General features: G+C 46.5%; 2 protein-coding genes across 6 annotated transcripts; both read right to left on the bottom strand.

The window, feature by feature from the left end:
* Window positions 1–397: 397 nt before the first annotated feature.
* On the bottom strand, window positions 398–18,055 carry LOC108550671 (uncharacterized). Of its 5 annotated transcripts, XM_017904468.1 has the most exons (9): window positions 17,832–18,055; window positions 17,286–17,522; window positions 12,264–12,488; window positions 11,553–12,130; window positions 5,768–5,948; window positions 5,036–5,170; window positions 2,635–3,118; window positions 2,302–2,557; window positions 398–1,951 (listed from the first exon to the last, which is right to left on the bottom strand). In XM_017904468.1, the coding sequence occupies exons 3-9, from the start codon at window positions 12,484–12,486 to the stop codon at window positions 1,601–1,603; spliced, it is 2,208 nt and encodes a 735-aa protein (XP_017759957.1). In that variant the 5' UTR covers window positions 12,487–12,488; window positions 17,286–17,522; window positions 17,832–18,055; the 3' UTR covers window positions 398–1,600. The 5 variants fall into 5 exon arrangements, with proteins under 5 accessions (XP_017759957.1, XP_017759962.1, XP_017759961.1 ...); XM_017904473.1 differs by lacking the exon at window positions 17,832–18,055 and having other exon boundaries at window positions 2,316–2,557; window positions 17,286–17,632; XM_017904472.1 differs by lacking the exons at window positions 17,286–17,522; window positions 17,832–18,055 and adding an exon at window positions 16,704–16,756.
* Window positions 18,056–18,593: 538 nt separating this feature from the next.
* LOC108550655 (C-mannosyltransferase dpy-19) lies at window positions 18,594–21,549 on the bottom strand. The gene is made up of 9 exons (XM_017904437.1): window positions 21,459–21,549; window positions 21,260–21,372; window positions 21,043–21,180; window positions 20,891–20,959; window positions 20,395–20,730; window positions 19,488–20,310; window positions 19,250–19,412; window positions 19,039–19,167; window positions 18,594–18,955 (listed from the first exon to the last, which is right to left on the bottom strand). The coding sequence occupies exons 1-9, from the start codon at window positions 21,547–21,549 to the stop codon at window positions 18,742–18,744; spliced, it is 2,076 nt and encodes a 691-aa protein (XP_017759926.1). The 3' UTR covers window positions 18,594–18,741.
* Window positions 21,550–21,678: the final 129 nt, after the last annotated feature.

The following is a 21,678-nucleotide window of genomic DNA, read 5'->3' on the forward strand; positions in this document are numbered from 1 at the left end:
CGTGTAATCTCTGCAACAAGCTCGCGTTCGATAATGCGCGAGCCCCTGTTCGCTGGAGAAAAACAACGAAAATATACCTATACTCGATACACGTGATACAGTCATAATTGCAGTCAGGTAGCCGAGAGAGAATTTTACGATCATCTTCGACCGCGATCTTCAGTCGAAGCCGCAAAAAATATTTATCTTCTCGAAGATTAAGATTTTATCGCGTCTCTACACACTTTTCCAAGTACCTTCGCCAATTATAGAGAAGCTCTATTTCTATTTCTTCTTTCTATCGAGAGAAGAGAAATCGTAGCGTAGACACGAATTTTTTCCTTTACACGGAACTAGATGAATAAATTATAGAAATTTTCGTCCCACGTGTGATTTATTATCTCTCCTCTGTCCTCGCTGATTATTCTCTGTATCGACCGCCAGGGAATTGAACAGGATGGACGCACCTGCGATCACACGTGTTGCCACGCACGCATGTATATTTAATGAATTAAATAGTACCGTACAAATGTACAAGATATATACAAAACGATCTCCATACAATAATCGGAGGCGTGAATAGATTCTCCAAAATGTCTCACTTGCATAACGAACAGCCAATACGGGATTGTGAAAACAATGGGAGCACATATTTTACACATACTCTACACCATTCGCATTCCTGTTTAGACCTCGTCTCGTACCTACGCGGATCATAACTCAGCCTCGTTGCAATTTCGATTCCAGACCCATAACTTATTACGTCAACCGATCGTGATTTATAGGCAGATGACATAACGCGATGTATCGTTCGATTAAAAACGCAGAATCACCGTTTCCAACCAGTTTTTCCCTTTTCTGAATTTTATTATCCGCCCGTTTTCTCGTATCCTACGTTTCCATGCATTTCTTAATCGAATTCTAACTCGCCATAGTTAAGCTGTCGGCGATTATGAGAGCACTTAGCACCTTGATCGAGTTACCCCGATAAACCGATCGCTATCAAATGAGAAAACGAAAAGCCGACAATTGAATTAATTAACTTCTTTAACCGGATTGGCTGCATTCTTACGAACTTTCCAATCCGTCTGCTTCCGCGTAGCTGTTATATAATTTTCTAGATCTCAGACATAGAGGAACTGCAGCAGATTACCTCGCGATTTCTCCACGAGGATCGATCCGTGCTTTCTTCGAAGAAGAAACGTTTCGCACAGTCTTAACGAGTCGCTCGTACGAGAAAATCTTGCGCCTACGTTTTACAAAATCGATTCGTCCACGCGTAAGCTGAAACGCGTCTAATGCAACATCGGTCCTAATTTTTCTACGAGCAATTACGTTTTATTTCGAAAGAACACTTCGTACAGTCTTTTCATTGCTTTCGTAAACTCCTGTCTGTCGCCTCAGAATTGACTCGCTCTCTACCTATACAAGATACACCCTAGTTTCTTAAGAGAAAATATTTGCTTATATTACAATGAACACTTTGTACAATCCTCCCATACCAGTCTCCACACCCCATTGTCTTCCCGTCCTAATTTCTCCTCTCGTCGGAGATCACTCTCGACGTTAAAACGACTATCTTTTCCAGAGAACTTTCAAAAGAATTCTACTCCCGAGGACATCATATAAATTCGGTAACGAAAATCTTTTTAAAATCGGGCGCGGAGCCGCCAATGTCGTGCCTGCAGATGTCCCCGTTGTCCAGGTAACTGACGTCCGAGTTCTTCAGGGTGCTCTTCAGGCTCTCGATCGACAGATTTGGCAGTTTCCGATCCATGGTCAGCTTGTCGAGATCGTTCATCGAGTAACCGGGCCCTATTCTCGTCTTCTTCAAATGGTACGACTGTATACTCGGCTTCGTGTCTACCAGATTGCTCCTCCTCTCTTCTGTCCCGTTCTCGATGATCCTCGGCGTGAAAGATCGCATGTTGACCTTTACCTCGCCAGCTCTCTTCGAGGGCAGCAGCTCCACCTGTAAAACAGCACGTTCTCACGATCCTCGGTTACGCAATTGCTCGCCGACGAAAGGCCAATCATGTGCTGGATGAAGTAATTCCAATGGTCTTCGCGCCTTTCTTGATCAGCGTGTATAGGTAAGACGGAGATTGTTGCGGGCTGTGATTGCGAAGTACGTATCAGCTAGGTCTGTTGCGGAGTTTCGTGCGAGGAATGGGAGGCTGTGGCGATGGTGTACGACGAGGAAGGCAATGGGAATTTGGTGCAAGTTCAAACAGACTTGGACGATTAGTATTCCGAGTTTAAATCGCTCGAGGCTCTCTACGCGGCAGTATATGAACTATGAAAGGGTGCTGGGAATGTTACCTTAGTTCCCTTACGTTGGAAGTATTCGAAATCATCGTTAGCCACGGTGGTAACCGAGCAGCAGCTCCTGCTTCGACTCCTGCAGGAGCTCATAGTATCGAAATCTCCGTTCTCGAGGTCGCAGCTCTCGTCGTCGGACGTTTCATAACCATCGACTTCCTCTTGGCTCTCCTGTCTTTGCGTGTTCTCTTGCTCCTTCCTCTGATCCTGCTTCTTCGAGTCGTACGTCCTAGAGTCGAGCCCTGGTCGATGGTACCTGAGACGTTTCGCACCAAACATATTCGTCACATTCTTACTTAACAATCTCCTAACAAATAGATAGACCATGCTTACGATTGGCATCTAGCATGATCGAAGCTCTGGTTTCTCCGGAGAGCGATCCTGGGATATCGTGGTTCCTCCTGGAGACTGTTATCCAAGCCAATGATCAAATTCTCCAAGCCAAGTGCGCTCCTCGCGTGCCTCCTCGGTGGTTCCTCTCGAATCTCGTCCAGGCTCTTGGTGAATTTCCGTTTGCTGCAGGGGTCATCCAGCTGGACCAGGTTTTCCATGTTCTGACCAAACACGTCGGTACTGCCGATCTTCCGACGACTGCCCGGTAGTTCCTGAAAATTCTCGTTCGGCCTCGGACGCTTGTTCTGCTGCTCCGCGATGTTCTTCTTCGTGGCTTCGACTACGTTCGCATCTTGTCGCGGCTCGAAAGTCGAGCTGGTGAAGGAAGACAGCTCCGCGGGGAGAGAAGCGTAATTATTATCCTCGTTAACGGACTGCGGTCTGGGATAGTGCTGTATTCCCATCGTGATAGTGCCAGTCTTGCCTGCAACGTGATTATTTTCGTTATTACAGCGATCGTGATTAAGGCTATCGTAGATGCGAAATTGGAGAATGGTGGCGGAGAAAACGCGAAGGGGTGGATTTTCAAGGGCAGGAGGAAGGCGTAGTCAGAAATTCCGCGGAACGTGACCGAGAGTATCGATTGCCAGTTGCACAGTGGCCCATAATTCGAGGTATTTGTGCTATCGTTGGCGAGGAAACGGTACATTCCGGCACTTTCTATCGGCGGAAGATTATCGTCCCACGAAATTCCTAACGCGTGTTAACCGGGTCGCGCGATGGCTCGCGATCAAAAATTCAGAGCGTGTTCGAGTCGAGAGATAGTTGCCCGAGCCGACCGCCAGCTACTTGTCCGAGTAGCAAATAAAACGGCCCCTCTAGAAATCCGTGCATAAGAAGCTCCCGACAGAGGTGGCGTGGATCATTCGAACTTTAGAGGATGAAGCCTTGCACAAGAAACATCGGCAGAGGATTCAGGAATTTTCAATAAATATTCAGCGTTGCAACAGCATCGTCATTGTTCGCAAGATCAATATGCTTGTGAAACCTTCGCACATTTCTATAAATAGGAGTGGAGGTACGTTAGACAGAGTACATATCTCGAATGAAATTACAAGCTCTCGATACAATTAAAATTTTTCAGGATAATTTCAACGATTACTCAACGCGTACGTACGCCCATCGTTAATAGGTAATCGGTATACTTTAACACAGATGCATTTCCATCATAAGAGAAACTTATACCGTAGCAAATTATTTTTGTTATGGTTTATACAAAATACGAGAATCATTAAATTTACCGTTAATAAAAGTTCATAAATCGTTGAAGTAGAATCGTTGAATTAGAGAGGTAATTAGCGGAGTTGCATCTCGAGATCATTTGGATGGACATTATCCTGTGCCATTATCCACTCCGCTCAAACCTTTCCATATTATACAATTTCAAATACGATTCGCCGTTCATTTACTTAACAGTAATTCGGTAATAGTTAGTTATTCGAAACGAAGATTTTTAATCGTTCACTAGATCGCCAGTTTGGTCACAGTTCCATTCGCGCGAACGACTCTCTCGCGTGGATCCTTTGCAGAGATTTCGTGGTTCATCTGTCCCGACGTGGGTCCACGGGCCAAGTTGATTCGGTACTCTGTATTCTCGTTGGCAACAGCTCGAGCAGCTCGACATATGCAAAGGAAGATGGTCGATTTTGGGCCCACGGGCCAGGGTCTCGGTGCGTAGCCACCTCCACGTGGCGAGACTTGGTAATTGGCATCGTTTTGCGAAGATTTATGCTTGGAAAAGCATGCCAGGCCAAGACTTACACGCTCGTTAAGATATTTACAATTCAAAACTCCTTTTAAACCTTAAAAACCTGAAATGATTAGTACCGAGATGTAAACGAAGATAAATTAAACTACAAGTTACCGCAACTGGGAATTAGATTCCATATCCATTTCGCTTCCTATTAAAAATATTTTTCCTTAATAGACGCGCGGAACAGAAATTGCATCGTTCGTGAAATTAGCAACGACATTAATCCGCTTTGACAACGCTTGACTTTGCCGCTGTCCCTCGTGATGAATATACTTTTGTTGCCATATGACCTTACTTTTACGTAACAGCTATTCCTGGAAACGTTTTATCTGCCGGTAAACACATCGCGAATCTAAAGAACTGGAAATGTAAATAAATAATCGGAGAAGTCAAACGAGTCGAAAGTGATCAGCGGATCAAGCCTATCTTACGTATGAAACTCGTCATTTAAAAATCACACGTCGATACGTAATGTACACACTGCGTCGATTGCCAATCGAGATAACATCGAGTGTCGAAGAGATTTGGAGAAGCGAGAACGGAAGGAGCAAAGGAAGCGTGGAAACATGGAAAAATTAGTATACTCGCCTCTGTTCTGATGATTGTGCAACCGGCCGTAGAGGCTTCCGTTAGTCAAGGGGAACTTCAGACCGTGGTTCAGGTTCAACTGCAGCTTATACTCGGCGTCCTGCTCGAAGTGACGAAACTTGCCGTCGATGCCGCCTGAAATGGAAGCGCAGCGGCAATTTTTTCGTGAAATCGCGTAGAAACGGGCCGCAATTTCTCTCGCGTTGCGAAAATTCCCCGATCTATTAGCACGGCAAAATGGAGCACGCCAGTGAAACTAGCTGCGTGCATCTAATAAATCATTCGTGGCTGAAACATCGGTGCCGAACGATCGATGATCGAAACGTTACTTTCTAGCAACACCAGGGTGGAACAAAAGGGAAACGGATAAATGGCGCGAGTAAAAGAGAAATTAACCGCGCGGTATGCGGTTACCGCGATTGCGAGATTGTCGCGTAACTGATATTTCTCCTTGGCTATTACGCGTTGCACGTGCCATCCCATTAACGGTCCACGTTGCACGTTTTCACCCCGAAGTACGATGATAACGTTGTAAAAATAATTTACGGTTCGTTACGAGCGGATAAACGCTCGTTCGTTCGCGAAATCGGGAACGATCGGTAAGGGTGCGATTCCGGGGTACAAAACCGAGTCGAAAATGTGGAATAAAGATTTTTATCGAGATAGGTGCCTTCCTGGTCGAAGAAACGTCGAGAAAGAACGAAATGAAACAGGAATCCTAGATCCACCTACCGTGAGACAATCTCCTCGCGTGATCCTGCTTCGTGTACACCTTCGCCACGTAGCGGCAGAACATTTTGTCGAAGAGCGCGAGGAACACCGGCAAGAGGGTGTCCTTTACCAGAGGTAGCCAAGTCGCCAGATTCTGGGGCGTACAGAAGTCCCTCAGGAGACCCGGCTTGATGGATATGACCTGCGAGGGAAAAAGAAGATTGTTCTCCGCTATTACCACGCTCCATTGTTCCCTCTGCTCCATTCCTCCTCACAGTCATCCCTCTATTCGCCATTTCTCGTTTATCCGTTTTTCGCCCTGCTCACCCTCCTCGCCCTCCCGGCAAATAGATACAAATATTCAAACTTCCCAACATCTCGATTCACCCCCCGAATTTCATCCCCTGTCTCTCCATTTCCGCGCTTCCATTACCCTCGACTCCGCGCCCTTTACACCCCCATATATCTCGGCAGTCCTCGAGTCCCTTGGAGGAAACTCGAATCTCCGGAGACTGTACTACTCGCACGTGCGATCGCGCGGAATTTTTCGCAGCAGGCTGGAGGGGGTGGGTGGCAGCCTCGATCGATGATTTCCACGCGAAATCGTGTCAGGAACGAGTGGCGGCTTTCGCCGAGCGGAATGCAGCGGAATGCAGGCCGCCTAGCACGCGGCTAATCGCGTCTGCCCTGGACGCGTCGATAAACAAGCGACGCGTGCGCTTCTGTAATTCCGCGGCGAAAAGAGCGAGCTGGAGGCGGCGGAAGGAAGATGGAACGAGGGAAACGAGGGAAACGTCGAAACGCGACGTCTTACGTGGCGTACTTTCGATTTTAGCCAGCTAGCCGAGCTAGGAAGGGAAATTCGCAGTGAAAACTGCGTTCGGTCGCGCTTTCAAAAGCAGGGCGCGCGTATATTTTAGCATTTTTCCCCTGCCTGAATCGTGTAACCCTCGCGCGATTAAGTTTTGTCCTGTCTCTCGAGGCCGTTCGAAGAAATCGATCATTCCCCGACCTTCCGTTAAGGCTGTTTCCGAGGCAGGGAACAGGTGTAACGAGACTCCTTTGGAAAAATCCCAACACGCCACACGGTGAATATTCGCGCGGGCCTCAGTCCGGTTAGCATTTCAGCGGATAAAACGAGATATACGAGAATATTCCCGCAGACAGGTTGGAAAAAGCGCCAAGAAATCGGCTGGCCGATTACGCAACAATGAAAGTTCATAGTCGTATTTCGTATCTCTCGGCCAGTGCAGAAGTTAATGACAGGATCGACGCAAGAAAAGGTTTCTAGCCGCTTGGGAAATCGGCCTGGACTCGGCTGGATTTACATGGAATTACGCGCGAAATGAATTACGCGTGGTCACCGGCGAGAGAGCGGCCCGCGGTGATTACCGTGATTTTAATTCTGCGCGGCGATTACGCGCGCAATGGCTGATATGAAATCGAAACTAGGATACCTTAATTGGCGGATAGACGGGGCGAGCGCGTGTTGCGTGCCCGAGCTCGCGTTGGGTGCACCGAAAGTGGCTCTTCGATGGAAAGGGAAACCTCGAAATATCGTTCTATTAACACAGTGAAACCGTTTCTCGGACGTCGCAATGGAAATTTCGAATTTCTCTCCTGCTCCGAGATTCCCGTCGCGTGATCCGACGTGAACGAGAGAAGCAGAGCTCTTCACGGGTGCTATCCTCTGTTCAGAGGATCGCTTTGCTCTTTGGCTATGTAGATCCTGCGTTTCCATAACGGGCACCGTGTCGTCCGCGTATATGGCCGACCACGGGCAAATCTGGCCATATACGGGTACGGCGGCGTCCGCGTATATGGCCCGGAACACCAGCCGAATCTGGTCATATACGCAGGTGACGCGGTTCCACTAATCGGATAAAATCGCGTTAATATAATTGCAGATACTGGATAATTTACACTCGAAGATCTCGATAAACTCGCGGATACCTTTTGCGCTAAAATATATGAAGAAAAGCAGATGGTTGCGCGAGAAATGAACGGATAGAATTATTTTATTCCAACGCTTCGCGTGATTTTTAACAGCGTTATCGAATCTTATTCGTTATTCGAGTTACAGCGTTGAAACAAATGGTTGAGGAAGGATTAAAATTCGCCGTGCTAATAATCGTACAAGCAGAAGATCTGCGAGTAAATATGTATAACGGCGTTGACCTCAAAATTGGCACGAAGTTGGAAATTTTATAGAATCGCGGTGCTCGATTTTACCGAAATTCGTTGCACGATAGCAAGAAAAGAGCCCAATTTTCAAATGACTTTTTCCCTCGCTCGCCAACATTTGTTTCGACGATTGTCCGTGTTTGTGGCTCTCAGAGTCGCTAAAACTGGCGATATTCCAGCGCGAGTTTGACAAAACTGGTCTACATGGACCGCAGATAACATCGAGCCTACCCTCGACGAGAATAACTCGTGGTGCGTGACACACGCGGACAGATTCGTGGCCATATTCGCGGCACCGTGACCACCGAAAGGCAATCTAGAGTCAAAACCGACAGCCAGATTCCTCCCGATTTCCACGAGTTTTCGTTACGAAACACAGAGGAAAGTCTCCGCGAAGATTAGAGGCTCGTTTCTCGATCACGCCCACAGTGCTGGTGATTACCCCGGCAATTACTGCCGCGCAATCTCGTGCAACAGATTTTCTGCTCCGAATCGTTCGAAGAATACTCCTCGCGTATTCAACGCGTAATCACCGTTGTCCACGCGCGTGCAGCGCGCTCTGTCTCGCTTTTTCCTTCCACTTTCCGCCGCGCTACCATCACAGGCCTATTCTGCGAGTTTCTCCGATCAATTTCAGCCACGACTCGCGCGGAATCCCTCGCGGGTCCCCCTGCGAGGATCTGGCCTCGGCTTTTAATTGTCCGATGGAGAACGCGGGATCGTCACGGTGCTCGCGTCGCCTAGAATTCGAGCGAGTTCGAGCGAGTTCGAGCGAGTTCGAGCGACGCCGGCGTGCTGTATCTCTGGCTTTCACGCTGATCGAGGTCGACTCGGTTGACAGCGATTTGCTCGCGCGATCGTACGGGGTGTCGAAAGGAAAGTGCAGCGCGAGCAAAAAGCGATCGAAGGTCTGAAAGTTGGAGTTTATTCTGTGCCAGTGTCGCCGCTGGTAATCGCTTACGCTTCCGAGTCATCGTGAAAACGAGCATTTCCTCGTGCCGGCGAGACTCGCCGTCGTTTCACGTTCGTTTCGGAGAGCGCGAGCTTCGAGAGATCGAAACACGCTTGTAACGCTTCTTTTACGCGCGGACGATGACGGGGCCTCGATTTATGCTTTGCCGATTTCTAATTTACATCGTCCACGTGTTTACATAACGCGCGCGGGATGCGAACGCAGGAGTTAATGGGAAAAGTAAAATCGGCACGCCGCGAATATTCCTACGGCAATGGCGGCGAATTAACATATTAATATCATCGGTAGCTGGCGAACGTCGGAAAGGAGGTCGTTGAATGGTCTCAGCTGGATGTACCGGTGGAACGAAATTCCGTTTTTCAGGCTTTCAGGCGCGTTTCGAGGATCGTTTTCGTGAATGAAGATGGCTTTTTATGGGCCGAGGATGAAGCGGAAGCGAGAAGATGGATGCGCTTGTCGAGTTGCTGCTCGCAGGAATGACGGGGAGCGGCATGAATGAAGGAGATTTCGATGCCTGCATCGGAGCAACCTAATTCAGCGTTGGTCGCGGCGATAATGAACGGGATACGTCACACGGGCGATTATAAATATTAATGAGGAAGGTCAGGGGGAAGTTTCTCCGACGATGAGCTGCCATCAGACGAATCTTAATCGAGTCTGATATCGAGGTCGTCTTCCATATTAAGCTCACACTTTCGAATACACGCGCTATCGGTCGTCTATGATGTTGCTGCTCGTTCTCTCAGCTATAGTTCATCGCGTAGCCACGTTTCTACCGCTGCCATTTTTTTTAACGTCCATCCTGTCTCTCTCATAGTTCTACATTCCCCTGTTTCGCCTGTGCTACTTTTTCCATCCGTGAAATTTTCCTTCTTGCCACGCTTTTTCTATTCTCTTTTTAGATTTCCGTTACTTCTTTAATCGATGGAACTACCGCTTGCTTTCCTCTGTTAAAAAGTTACTAGAATGCACGGTAATAGGATCCATAGGGATCCCTAGAATCAGTTCGCTAGGATCAAAATGACAACGCGCTCACTAGAGATAGGTGTGACCCTGTCTATGAAAGGATCCTTCAGACACGTCCCTGGAAGAACTCTCCAAGTGGTCGGAAATGAATTTGGAGGAAGTCGACCGCCGATAGTAACCACCACTCATCACTCGTGACTAACCACAGGACACCAGGTACTTGTCCGAAAGATAAAATGGGCCACACAGCTTGGGACAAGCTGGTGTGGATGAAAAATCGAAGGTAAACGATAATTGGATTTCTAACCACCTCGTGAAAAATTCACCGTAGTCACCTACCCTTCCCAAATCTCGAGAACAGTTGCTTAATCTCTTACCTTACGATTCAAGTTCCGAAGGCGCGTGCCATAATCGAACAGCAAAGTCACACAATCACACGTCGAGTTACATCGTCCGAACGCGGCAAAGAATAACAGGCAACTGACAAGTTTCAACTCGTATCGACAGGAAAACATTGACAGAGATTAACGATCACACGTCGAATTTTGTCCGAACGTGACGAAGAATAACGCGTCGACGAAAATTAACCTCGAGCCCGTATTGTTTACGTTCAACTCTACCTACAGACTACGCATCTCACTCGTGATACTCGAGTTTGGCCCGATTTCCTTACCACGTATCTTACTCGTGATATTCGTGTTTGTCCCGATTTCCTTACCACGAGTCTCACACGATATCGTAAGCGAAGGGGTTAAATTTGCGAGGTTACTCTGCTACTCTAATCGATTGTCCTTCGATAAGCTATACAAAGATGAATCGGACTTTTAGCGACAGTAAATTTTCTACAGGCTGCATTGGCGTGAAATTCGACACAACTTTCGCGCTTTCTTCTATCGAACGTGTTCGTATGACATTGGATAAAGCATTACGCATGCTTCGATATGAAAGAAAAGTATCAGTTGTTCGTTTGTCTTCCTCTTTCGGCGTGCCGACTTTCTCGTTGATGAACGGAATTCCGGTGCAGGAGAAAGAATAAAACCGGTGATTCGTTCACTTCCGGAGGACGCGAACTCGAGCTGGGTTCCTGTTTTCAAGGGTAACCCTTGCTATCCACGCGATCGAATAATACAAAAGGAGACATATCTTTTCAAACGTTTCCGATATCTAGAGCTAGCCAGTGGTACTATCGACTAGATCGCTTTTTAATATCGAGGAAAGCAAACGGTTGCAATTGCGTGACTCGTGTGTCACGCGACGAGGTATATCTTTATAAAACAATCGCTATAATCGCATAGCGATTTATCGTGCTAATTTAACGAATGAACTAAGTTAGTAAGCAGGCCCGTGTAATTGTTGCTTTTTAATCGCGCGTGAAAGATAATCGGAAATAAATTAGACCCGAGGGTTTTAGTCCTGTAACACTGCTGCGGTTCGCTGATCAGCTGCAATTTCGTGCTTATTACGAAATCCGTCTCTTATGGTCGATAGCCCAACTCTCGTTATTCTCATCGATCAATGAAATAGAGACCATTCATTAAACGTTCACCGCTTCCACGAGAAATACCCTAATAATTAAATCAAAAAAGGAAAAACGAAAAGACTTTCCACATTCCTCGATAGAAACTCGCAGAAAGAGTTTAAAATTACATTAAAATTCCAAAAGAAGAACGGAGAAATATTCACCAGAATCGGTAGGTACTGGAAAACGTAGCAGGCGAAGAGAATACTGTAGATGGTCGATTTTCCACTGGCTTCGTCGATCTGGACCCTCTTCTTCCTCAGACAAGCTCTGCTATTGGTGGATCCACTGGTGCAGGATCCACTGGAGGGATCCCAGTGCTGAGGGTGACACTCGAACGCCCCGGAAGAGTTTTTCGAGCTGGTCTCCGACAGATCCGACACCGACTTCAAGAGCTCGGCCTTTGGCGTGCGACAGATGGTCCTGATCAAAGCTGTCAGCACACTGATCACGGACGTCGCTACCAAGAGACATCGCAGAGAGTTGACAAAGACTCCATATTTCAGGGAGATCTCTTGAGCCAGAAAGACGCAGTGATCCGGCTCGAAATTGAGGACGCCAGTGACACCAACGCAGGCGCTGATCACGCTCAGACTGACCAGGTGATACTTCAGGTGATTCTTCGTGAGATTCGCAGCCTCGTCCCCGATGCTGATCGCGGTGAAGATCGCGATCGAAGTCAGGGTGAGCTCCTGCAGGATGCTGGACGAGTTTAGTATCCAAACCAGGGTCGAGCAGAATTCTGTGAACCGACAAAGCTTCGATTGGTCTCCGATCACAGCAGATCACTTGCTCCGCAGCCAGACCCATGTCTTTCTGCCTCTAACTCAGCGATAGAGCCGCAGATAAGATACTATGGTTCGTTGTTTCGTTACCTCCGAAGTGATTACTTGGTCGAATGAGCGTAAGAATGGCGTAGAACAGCAGTCCCAGCTGGTGGACCAAACTCTGCGAGAGGATGGCTACCGTGAACACGTCGACCTTCCTCTTCGCCGACGATGGCTGGTTCTGATAGATCAGAAGCGACCAGGATAGCAGCAGGATGCATATCGGAGAACCTACGCAGGTGGGCAGCCATTCTCCTACCTCGCTTCGCATCTCTGAAACGAAACCACGCCGCTTTGTCAGCGATTATAGCAAACCAGTCGCGAGGAAGGATGTACGTTCTAATAGGCGGAAGAACACCCACGCTTCAAAGATTAACAGTCCTTTCGGTTGATCCGCGGGGAAAGTACAGAATTTCCTGCGAGACTCGGAGGATCGAGGCAGACGAAATGGAATCACTTCGATTCGACCAATTACGTTCTTCACGCGAAGTAATTTCGCGCTAATCGTCCGTCTCGATCTCCTCTGCCAGCAGTAGTTCGCTAGGAAACGGAACGAAGTTTACGAGCGATAAAACGAACCGGGCAAACTATTCGTTAAGATACCCTCGATCTGTCCCAGTTTGGAAAGAAAACGAGATCTCGAGAGATCACGGCTTAGCTGGCCGAAAAGCGACACACAGCGATCGACGAATCGAGAGGAAAGCAGGGGCCAGAAGAGAAGAGAGGAGAGGAGAGAAGAGAAGAAAACGCGAGGGAAATTACGTAGACTGAAGGGAATCGCTGGTTTCCTCGGCGATTCAGAGAGCAAGGTTCCCGTCAGTGAGAGTGGCAATGCCTTAATCTCGATGAAAGCTCTCGCAATTAGCGTCGTACGCGTCGAATTATTACATCCTCGTGCTCGAGGAAGAATGGCGGGAATGATTGCTAATCAACGAAGTTATTACCGCGGGAAGGAGGAAGTACACGGCTGGTTTCACGTACAAAATGTCAACGACGAGAGAGAGAGAAGAAGGTAAACCGAGGAGAAGATGCATCGAGGGGAGACCCGTGTATCGCGATTTTTCTTCCTCCTTCTGGGTATTCAGCCACGGGCTCTGCCTCTGGTCGCTTCTTTCGCCTGCACCGGCCGCTCTGCAACTTTCTATTCCGCGTGCGAACCGTGGTCTAATTTATTATTGGAACCGAGTCGACTCGGCGAATTCCGAAAGATCGCACGTTTCCACTCCAATTTTCATCGGGATGAACCGGTCTCCGCTACTTCGCTCGCCGATATTCTCGTTGGAAAAACGGATATCCCTAGCTACGTACGTGGCTCTGGAAAAATAAGAACAGTTTTACAGCTGAAGGATTGAAAATTGCCAGGATGAAGGCGAGAAGTATCGCTCGGTTGCGCAAATTCTCGTGGACTTTATCACAAGTCGATTGAACTTTTTCACCGCAATATCGCGCGCGAGCTTGATCGTTTTACCTCGGCGAGACATTTGCAGCGATTGTTACGCGACGAGGAAATTTCTCTCCGGGGCTGTCAGTCAACCGAAGGCTCTTCGGAGGCAATTTCTTTCCGGCCGGGCAAAGAATTTACCAGGGTCGTGGAGGTTTCTAAAAAAAGAAAGATCCGGCGGGCAGCCGGGAACGAATGGAAACACGCGAATAACAGGCGAATGGCTCGTGAAATCTTTGCCCGGCCTGTTACTTTCTCGTGGTCCTTATCTCGAACGCATTATCGATCGAAAATTATAAATATGTATCTTTGATCTTCTGTACTTCCGAGCGGCCAAACGCCTCTTTCCTCGTTCCGAAACTGTGCACTTTCACGGGGAGCTAACGAGCACAGGCAACTGGGAACTGAATTTTCAAAGCTTCTCGATTAGAACGATCGGAATGAATAAGAAGTCTTCCGTTTCCGTCGCGGAAATATATTCGAATGTTCGCGTCGAGATACGGTCCGATTACAGGCAGGCGGAAGATCTCGATCCCTCGTGCAGGAAGTGGTCCAAGAGAGTGGATGGAGAGACCTCGCGAAGGTATTTCGGTTGCTGTAACACCTCGGGTGACGTTTGGACGGAGTGAAATTAGATTCGAAGTAGAAAAGTCACGGAAACCAGGTTAATTTTCCTTCCACTGATAACAATGTCGTTCGAAGAAACCAGTCTGAAGATCTTGTCTCTATTATACTCGGCTCTTTTGCCCGATGTGAACGTCATTCTTCCTGCTGTTTCTGCCGGAAGTAGGTTACGGCGAAGAAAGTCCACAGAAACGTGCGCGGCTGTATGGTAATGTCATAAAAAGGATTTACTTTCGCAGGAATTTCGGCAGGTGACTCGACATTTTCGTTTACTTTCCGCACAAAACGTCCCTGTCCTCGTGTCGTCCCTCGAATCTCCGTTTCCTCGGAAAATGAACAAACTCTCGAAAAGTTATCCAAGACACGATCCAAAGGTAGCCAGGGGCTGCTAAAAGGACTCGAATTCCTTTTCTTCTTACGATAAGATTCCTACGGAATTCCTCGGACATCCGTCCAGGTTGAAAAAATGAAGAAGGAGAAATAAAAGAAGAAAGAAGAGGGAGGAAAAAGAGAAAACCAGTTTACGGAACAAGCAATTTATATAGCCTGACGTTCCTGCTGACCATCGCTTCCTAATCACGAGGATCGCGGCGCACACAGATAGAGGAACACGTTTCTAACCGGTGTGCTGGTCCACGGATTACGAGACGTTGTGGTGAGAGGTGTGTCGTTCGATTAGGCTGGAATGCTGGGAGGTGTAGCATCGGGCAAGGTCAGAAAAAAGCTCTCGTCGCAGCGAAGCCACATGAGATCATCGAGGAAGACGCTAATATCTGCCAGGCTTGACCCTATTCTGACCAAGGTGGAACCAGTTCTAACAAAACAAAATTCCTCTCTCGAATCTGTCCACGTTCTCGCAGCTAGGAACTAAATCGACAAACCGGGAAATCGAGCAAAGTGCAAACACGTTAGACTCGTTGCTGTTATCTCGAAGTTCAGGCATAAGAGGCGTAGCAAATCCGAATCACGTGATAGTCAGTCGAAGACGCCTATCAATTTCTCCGGATCGTGAAAGGCGTCGTGCTAAAATACCTCGTACGGCAAGTAGCCAGGCGTTTAAACACCGTAAACACGCATTAAGTGACCTGGTCTGAGCCAGACGATCAAAAATAATTCCCTCGTTTTCGTTTCAGCTATCCTGCTCCATCTACACTATCCTCGAGGAACTTTGCCCGGTAGATTTAACTTCCTGAAACTCCTTTGCGCTGCAATTTATCGGTAGCCGTTCGAGATTCAATTTCGAGTATCACAGGCGGTATTCGCGAAGCCCAGGGAACGGCAATTCCCGCAATTACCTCTAGTAGGATGAAATTACGTTTCATGATTGTGACCTCTGGCCAATTAGGGCTTCTCTGTCGAGCAATCAGCCGGCCTACGTGAAAACGATATTTAGTGTCACGAGTAACGTGCCCCCGGCAAAACTGGATGCTCTAACTCGGTCATGTGAAACTCTGTCGCCCACTCTTGCACTGTGTCTCCCGTTCCTCTATGCTTCTTTATCTCGCGGAAGGAATGCCTCTGTCTCCTCTTGGGCTTGGAAAGGACTCGTGGCCTCCACCTTGAAACCAATTCACACGATGGTTATGCACGATCCTTCGAGCAGGAATTCCGTTTGTCGGAGTAAAACGAGAAGAGGCCGAGGTGTACGGCTTGATCGACGTACGCGAGGCACGCATACGTTTCTGAATTCGGCCGTTCGGGCGAAAACTGGTTTCCAAAGAATTTCTCTGTCCATCGAACGAATCGAAGTACAGGTGAGGAGAGAACCGAGCAATCGGTCAAGACGAACGTTCGAAGAAATTAAAGCGCGGGTGAATCAGAGGATCGGATATCAGCATCCATAGTTGAGGCAGACGAATCGCACGGTAGCTGCGACTCGATCCGAGATAATTCTAGCGAATTAGACCCTTCTAATTCGAGTCGTTGGCACAGGCACACGGGGTGACTGCATCGTGGGACAAAAGTGGGTTACGAATACCGGCGAGAAAGTAACCGAGAGTCGATCTGTCGTGTCGTCGAGAAAGATTAGGCGCGGCCGGTTTGCATCAACGATCACATTATCGGCGCGACGTGCCTTCGCCGCTTCGTCCACCGTCTCCGAAGATTCAGGACGGCCTCTGTACGGCTTCGAGTGCTCGATGCATCGATACTTTTTGCAGCTCGAGCCACTGTCGGGTACGTGCGTGCCAAATTCCTCGGCCAAACGTAACCGCGCTGTCTATGTTCCGTGTGGTTTCGAGGTCAGGGAAGAACGGCTATTTCGCCAACTAGGAATCTCTTCTTCGTCCACAGAATCTTCGCTTTCCTCCATGCCGATGTAGAACGATCGATGATTTTCACGGGACTACGTAACACCTACTCGCAAGTCTTTAGGTCAAAACCATGGGATATTAGTAGAAAAATAGGATAAGAATATAATTTACCGGAATAATTCGCTGTCTCGCGTGGGACAGTACCGTAAGAAAGAACTTGTCTCTCCTACGTAACGAGAGCCAGCAGAAACGTTTGATTACTTCCTCGTACTCTTGGCGAAATGCACGCTGTTATTCTTGAGGAATCCGAATTCGAAGCGTGCCTCGTTAGACCCTAATCGGGGTCTAATCAGAGAGGAATTAGATTGTAGCAGAAGCTAAAAGAGTAACATCCTGCGAATCAGAATCTCGGAATAAGAGCAAATTAGCATTTCTCCGTGAAACGAGCATAATTTCGAAATTATAGTGCCGGGGTCGCCGTATCCGATTGAGAACTGCATTTACATTGTTATGCTCATTGAGCGAATTAATGCACCGTCCATAAGCTGACGCAAGGACGCGAGGCGGAGATGTCCTTGATATTCTGCGAATCATTTCCGTCGTTGGCTTGCGATGATCGGAAAAAAAGGGAAAAAGATAAAAAAGATGGGGACGAAAAGTGGGAAGTGGGAAGAAAAGTTGTAAGAAAAGTAGCAAGAAATGTAGCAAGAAAAGTAGCAAGAAAAGGAAAAAAAAATATAATTTGGTACTCACTGCAGAGTGTCAGTGATTATGCGGAACTATCGTTGCCGTGGAATGCAACCGCATCGCTATTCAGAGCCTGCGGATGCGCGCGATCTCGATCAATCGGATCCTCGTAGCCGGTGCGACGCGATTTCTACGTTTTTGCTTCCGCCTCTGGCATCCTCAGCCTCCTCTGTTCTGCTCCAAGTATCGCGTCAACGATTATTCTAAAGATCGCTCGACGTGTCTAGCTACCGATGATCACTTCTAATCCAGGAAATGATTTTCTGTTACACTTTCCGTTATAACTTACACTAGAACAAAAATACTCTGGTACCCGATTAAAAAGAGAGGAAGAAAGAAGTGAAAAGGGTGAGAAAAAAATAATTCCCGCCAAAAAAAAAAAAAAAGGTACGCAAACTAATCGCCGCACCGGTTATCGATTCTTCGTGGTATACGGAGACCAAACACTGTGGACCATTTTTTCCCCTTTTTTCGAAAATGGACCGCGCAGGACAATCCTCGTGTTTGCTTCGGATATATCGATCGATTCGAAACTTTCACTGTTTAGGGTACCCTTAAAATTTCACTGGACCATCGGGTTTCCGCTGCAATATGGGCGCCGATGTTTTCCAATTAAATCGCGAATTTCTGTCACGAGATCCACGATCGACAGTCGACACATACGAATGATCAATGAGCGGAATTTTTGCAGCTGTCGTTCAACCTGCAACGAAAAGGACGAACACGTTTACACGGTACCAGCTGTGATCGAGCGAGCAATATTGCCGCGAAGAAGCCCGGACCGGGACTGACTGGCCATAGGATTCATTTGGGTCAGCAGCACAACGTAGTATAGCGAAGGCAGGGCTCCGACTATACTATCTGTTACACGGCGAAGTGAAGGTGCAGTGCCGTGTGTTTCTATAACGGAGCTATCTTCGTGGCGCGGTTCGATTCTTCTTGCGATCCCGCGATTCGACGCTCGGCCGTTTCTCGCGCTAATAACTATCTCGTGAAATTCGACCAACTTTCATTAAAAGAAAAAGAAAGAGAAAAATTCTGCCGCGTTTTAGATGATTTTATCATGCCACGAGAAACGCCGCGTTTTTGCCGCGCCTCTATATTTGTTTAAATAAAAGTTGGACAAAAACGAGCAGTCTTGTTTTACTTATAGGTAAGACTTTGACGTTGATTTATAATGCTCTTGAGTGAAACGTACGACGATGCAGGAAAACAGAGGAACGTAGGAAAACGAAGCTCTGGACTCCACAGGAACGTAGTTAACACTTTATTCGCATTTTAGATCTAACTCTTTAACAAAATTGCTTTGGCTCACTTTTACGAGTCGTCGTTTCTTTTTAAAAAGAAAATATATATGTATCATACATAACTGCCTCTCTTTTGGGAAAAATATTCTCTGCAATCTCACGAGGTATCTTCGATTTGTCACGTTTGAACGGTCGCTTGATTAACCTAAACACTCTCAAGATTGATACTCGACGAAATTCTTCGGTTTCAACTCTACGTAATAAGAATTGTCGAGCTGTAGAACGACGTAACGAATATTTACAAAAGTCCTCTTAAAGGGATAAACGTTCCCTCGAAACAGTATTGGACACAAGGGTCGTTTTCCAGCTGCCTTTGCGGTCCCATTGTCTATCAAATCCCACAGGTCGAGCATCTGGCAGTCTTCTGGTCTGAAATACAAAATCCTCGTTTGTTCGACAATCAAGAAACTTGCTCGTTAATTCCATCGACTTCCAAAATTATTTCACATTACAGATTTGCATAGCCGAAGCACAGTGTTGCATCCAGCACAACGTATCCAACGTTTAAGTTCCTCAGGGTGATGTACACCGATGTGACGTCTTTTCTGCTGAAGATCTCATAAACTTTCATCGTTCGATCTCTGGAACGGAAACCGGATGATAACAAATACCAAGAGAGATATTTATACGCTTTACAACCCAGGGAATAGCAAGCTTATGCACCTCATCTCTTTGCTCTCGTAGTAAGGGTTATTGACGATCGGCCTACCCGTAGAGAGCATCAAGTTTGCCATTAAAGACATTTTTCCAGCAAACACGGCGTCTTCAGGCGTGTTCTCCTTGATCCACTCGAATAGTTCCTCTTGTTCGATATTACTGTACTCGCCTTATTACCGAGATGAAAAGTCATATAACGAAGAAGCTTATTTACTATTGAATTTTTCTCTAGCGTGGTAATTACCTATAACGCTTCGTTCTTCCTGTAGTACCTTTAATCCGTGGTAAGATATCGCGGATATCAATACAAGAGTAACGGCAGTCTTGGTCATCTCGCTTTTTAAACCGAATTTTTCCAGATATCTGTTCGCGCAAACCGTGCCGGCTATTATACAGAGATGGGGATTCATGAACAGCTTCAGTCTCATGATAAAAACCGCCATGATGATGAAAGCACCGGTCTGCAGGCCGTTGTAAGCCAGATCCGCTTCTATGCATCTAGGGTATCCTTTGATTTTGTAATTCCTATACCAGAAATAGACCGCTAATATCCCAGCGAGTATGGCAGTCGGTAGAAGAGACGTTTTTATAATCAACTCGTAATTTCTGTACTGGAGAAAATCGAATTCGGGGGAACAGGTGTACAGCATCGTGTGAAAGTCTTTGTAATTGGTTAATTTTGCTTTAAGTAAATTGAACACATGTGCGTTGTCTTCGGACAAGGTGCTGCAGAACGACTTTAAATCCACTGTCCACGCGATTGTGAGAGCAATTTCGGTAATCGTTTGGAATGTTTTACCAATGACAGGAGACATTTTCTCTGTTAAGCTCAAAGCCTTGCTAGTAAGTAGAAGACACAGGTACAGGGAGTCGAATAAGGTGTAAAAGTCCGTGATACACATTGCTATCACGATGGACCAACAGTGTACTATAAAAATAGAGCTATACAGACTGTTTGGAATTATTCTTATCCATTTTAATATCAACAGTGCAATGATTTGAGTCGTGAACACGAAATGGGAAAATTGCCAACAACATAAACTAATTACCGTTGCAAAACCCATATTCTGAAAGAATGAAATTGCTTGTTATTTTACGACAAAGACATCCAGGTTCCATGGAACGTTATTTGATCGTATAACTCAACACACCTGAAGTAAATTTCTGGGCACATTCTGTGGATCACGTACAGTACCCTCTCTAAGAATCACAGTCAACATGTACATTTGTCCAAGCAATACAGGGTATGCAAAACTTTCTCTCAAGGGTGGCGACCATTGGACACGAGTGCATTCATTGTGATTGTAAAAGAAGAAAAGTATCGTAACGATTCCACTCTTTATACCATTGCCAAGGTGCACAGCATAATAGAACAATATAGCTGCTGTAAATATAGTTGAAATCCAAACAATTTCTAAGTAAAAATAAACTGGAACACTCAGACCCTCGCAACTGGTCACCGGTGGTAAGCCTTCTCCTTTATCTACCTGAAAGTGATTCTTTTCTAGATCTCCCATAGAAAATGAAGCTCACATTTAATGCATACAGAGTCTGTATCGTTTACAAAGATCCACAAATAAATATCATTCAGATAGCGTATCGTTTGTTCTCAACTCTGTATACAAATCCAACAAAATCGAGTCTCACTTGCCAACACTGCTCTACAGGCATTATCCCCAGATTCTTGGCACAATGATAAAGATGTCCAATTACTAGCTGTAAATCATCAATTCTGGCTTATACACTTCAACCTTTGTTATCTAACCAAGATGAACATGCATCATCTGGTTGTACGATACCTCTGGTAGAATGCTATACTTTCTAGCCGCATTGATAACATTCCCGTATTCCGAAATATTATCGTGACTAATTTTTCTTATACCATCCATGAACGTTTTCGACTCTGCGATCGTCTTGTAATACGAATAGTACATTCCCTGAACAAAAGTAAACAAAACATACCTGTTACTCCGACGAATATTTGATCAATTTGTCGATATCGTATGAATCTCGTACCATTTCCGTGCGGAAGGACATTTCTCTCTCGATCTCGGATAGATGCGAAAAATGCCGGTCATTTTCGAACAGCGTAGACACATGCCACCGATGGACAAACCCAAATGCCAAACCTATCACGGGAGATTAGATGATTTTATGATAACGCTGACCAGGAAACCACACAACTAGCCTTCATCTTTCGCGAGGAGGCTTTTACCTATGATATCCACTGCTAATTTGTAAAAATTCACGGATATACGGCACAATTTTTCAGCACCTTTACGCTTCTTATCACTTTCCATCGCCATCTTTGGAAGGCGGTTGAATTCAATCACGTGACCGCGTGGAACATTTGCGCGCCATTATCCATGCGATTTTGAAACGCCTATCGATCGTTCGATAATCGGTTTGGCTTTAATCGATACTTGTGCAAAAAA

This window comes from Eufriesea mexicana, unplaced genomic scaffold (genome assembly GCF_001483705.2).
Source record: "Eufriesea mexicana isolate 0111107269 unplaced genomic scaffold, ASM148370v2 scaffold2888, whole genome shotgun sequence".
Lineage (NCBI taxonomy): Eukaryota > Metazoa > Arthropoda > Insecta > Hymenoptera > Apidae > Eufriesea > Eufriesea mexicana.

Coding starts and splice junctions, on each gene's coding strand:
- LOC108550655 (XM_017904437.1), bottom strand. CDS start 21,549: ATGGCGATGGAAAGTGATAAGAAGCGTAAAGGTGCTGAAAAATTGTGC. Junction 21,373..21,458: donor ATTAGCAGTGGATATCATAG/GTAAAAGCCTCC, acceptor CTCCCGTGATAG/GTTTGGCATTTGGGTTTGTC. Junction 20,311..20,394: donor TGCCCAGAAATTTACTTCAG/GTGTGTTGAGTT, acceptor TCATTCTTTCAG/AATATGGGTTTTGCAACGGT.
- LOC108550671 (XM_017904468.1), bottom strand. CDS start 12,486: ATGCGAAGCGAGGTAGGAGAATGGCTGCCCACCTGCGTAGGTTCTCCG. Junction 3,119..5,035: donor GCACAATCATCAGAACAGAG/GCGAGTATACTA, acceptor ATCACGTTGCAG/GCAAGACTGGCACTATCACG. Junction 1,952..2,301: donor TCCAACGTAAGGGAACTAAG/GTAACATTCCCA, acceptor GCTGTTTTACAG/GTGGAGCTGCTGCCCTCGAA.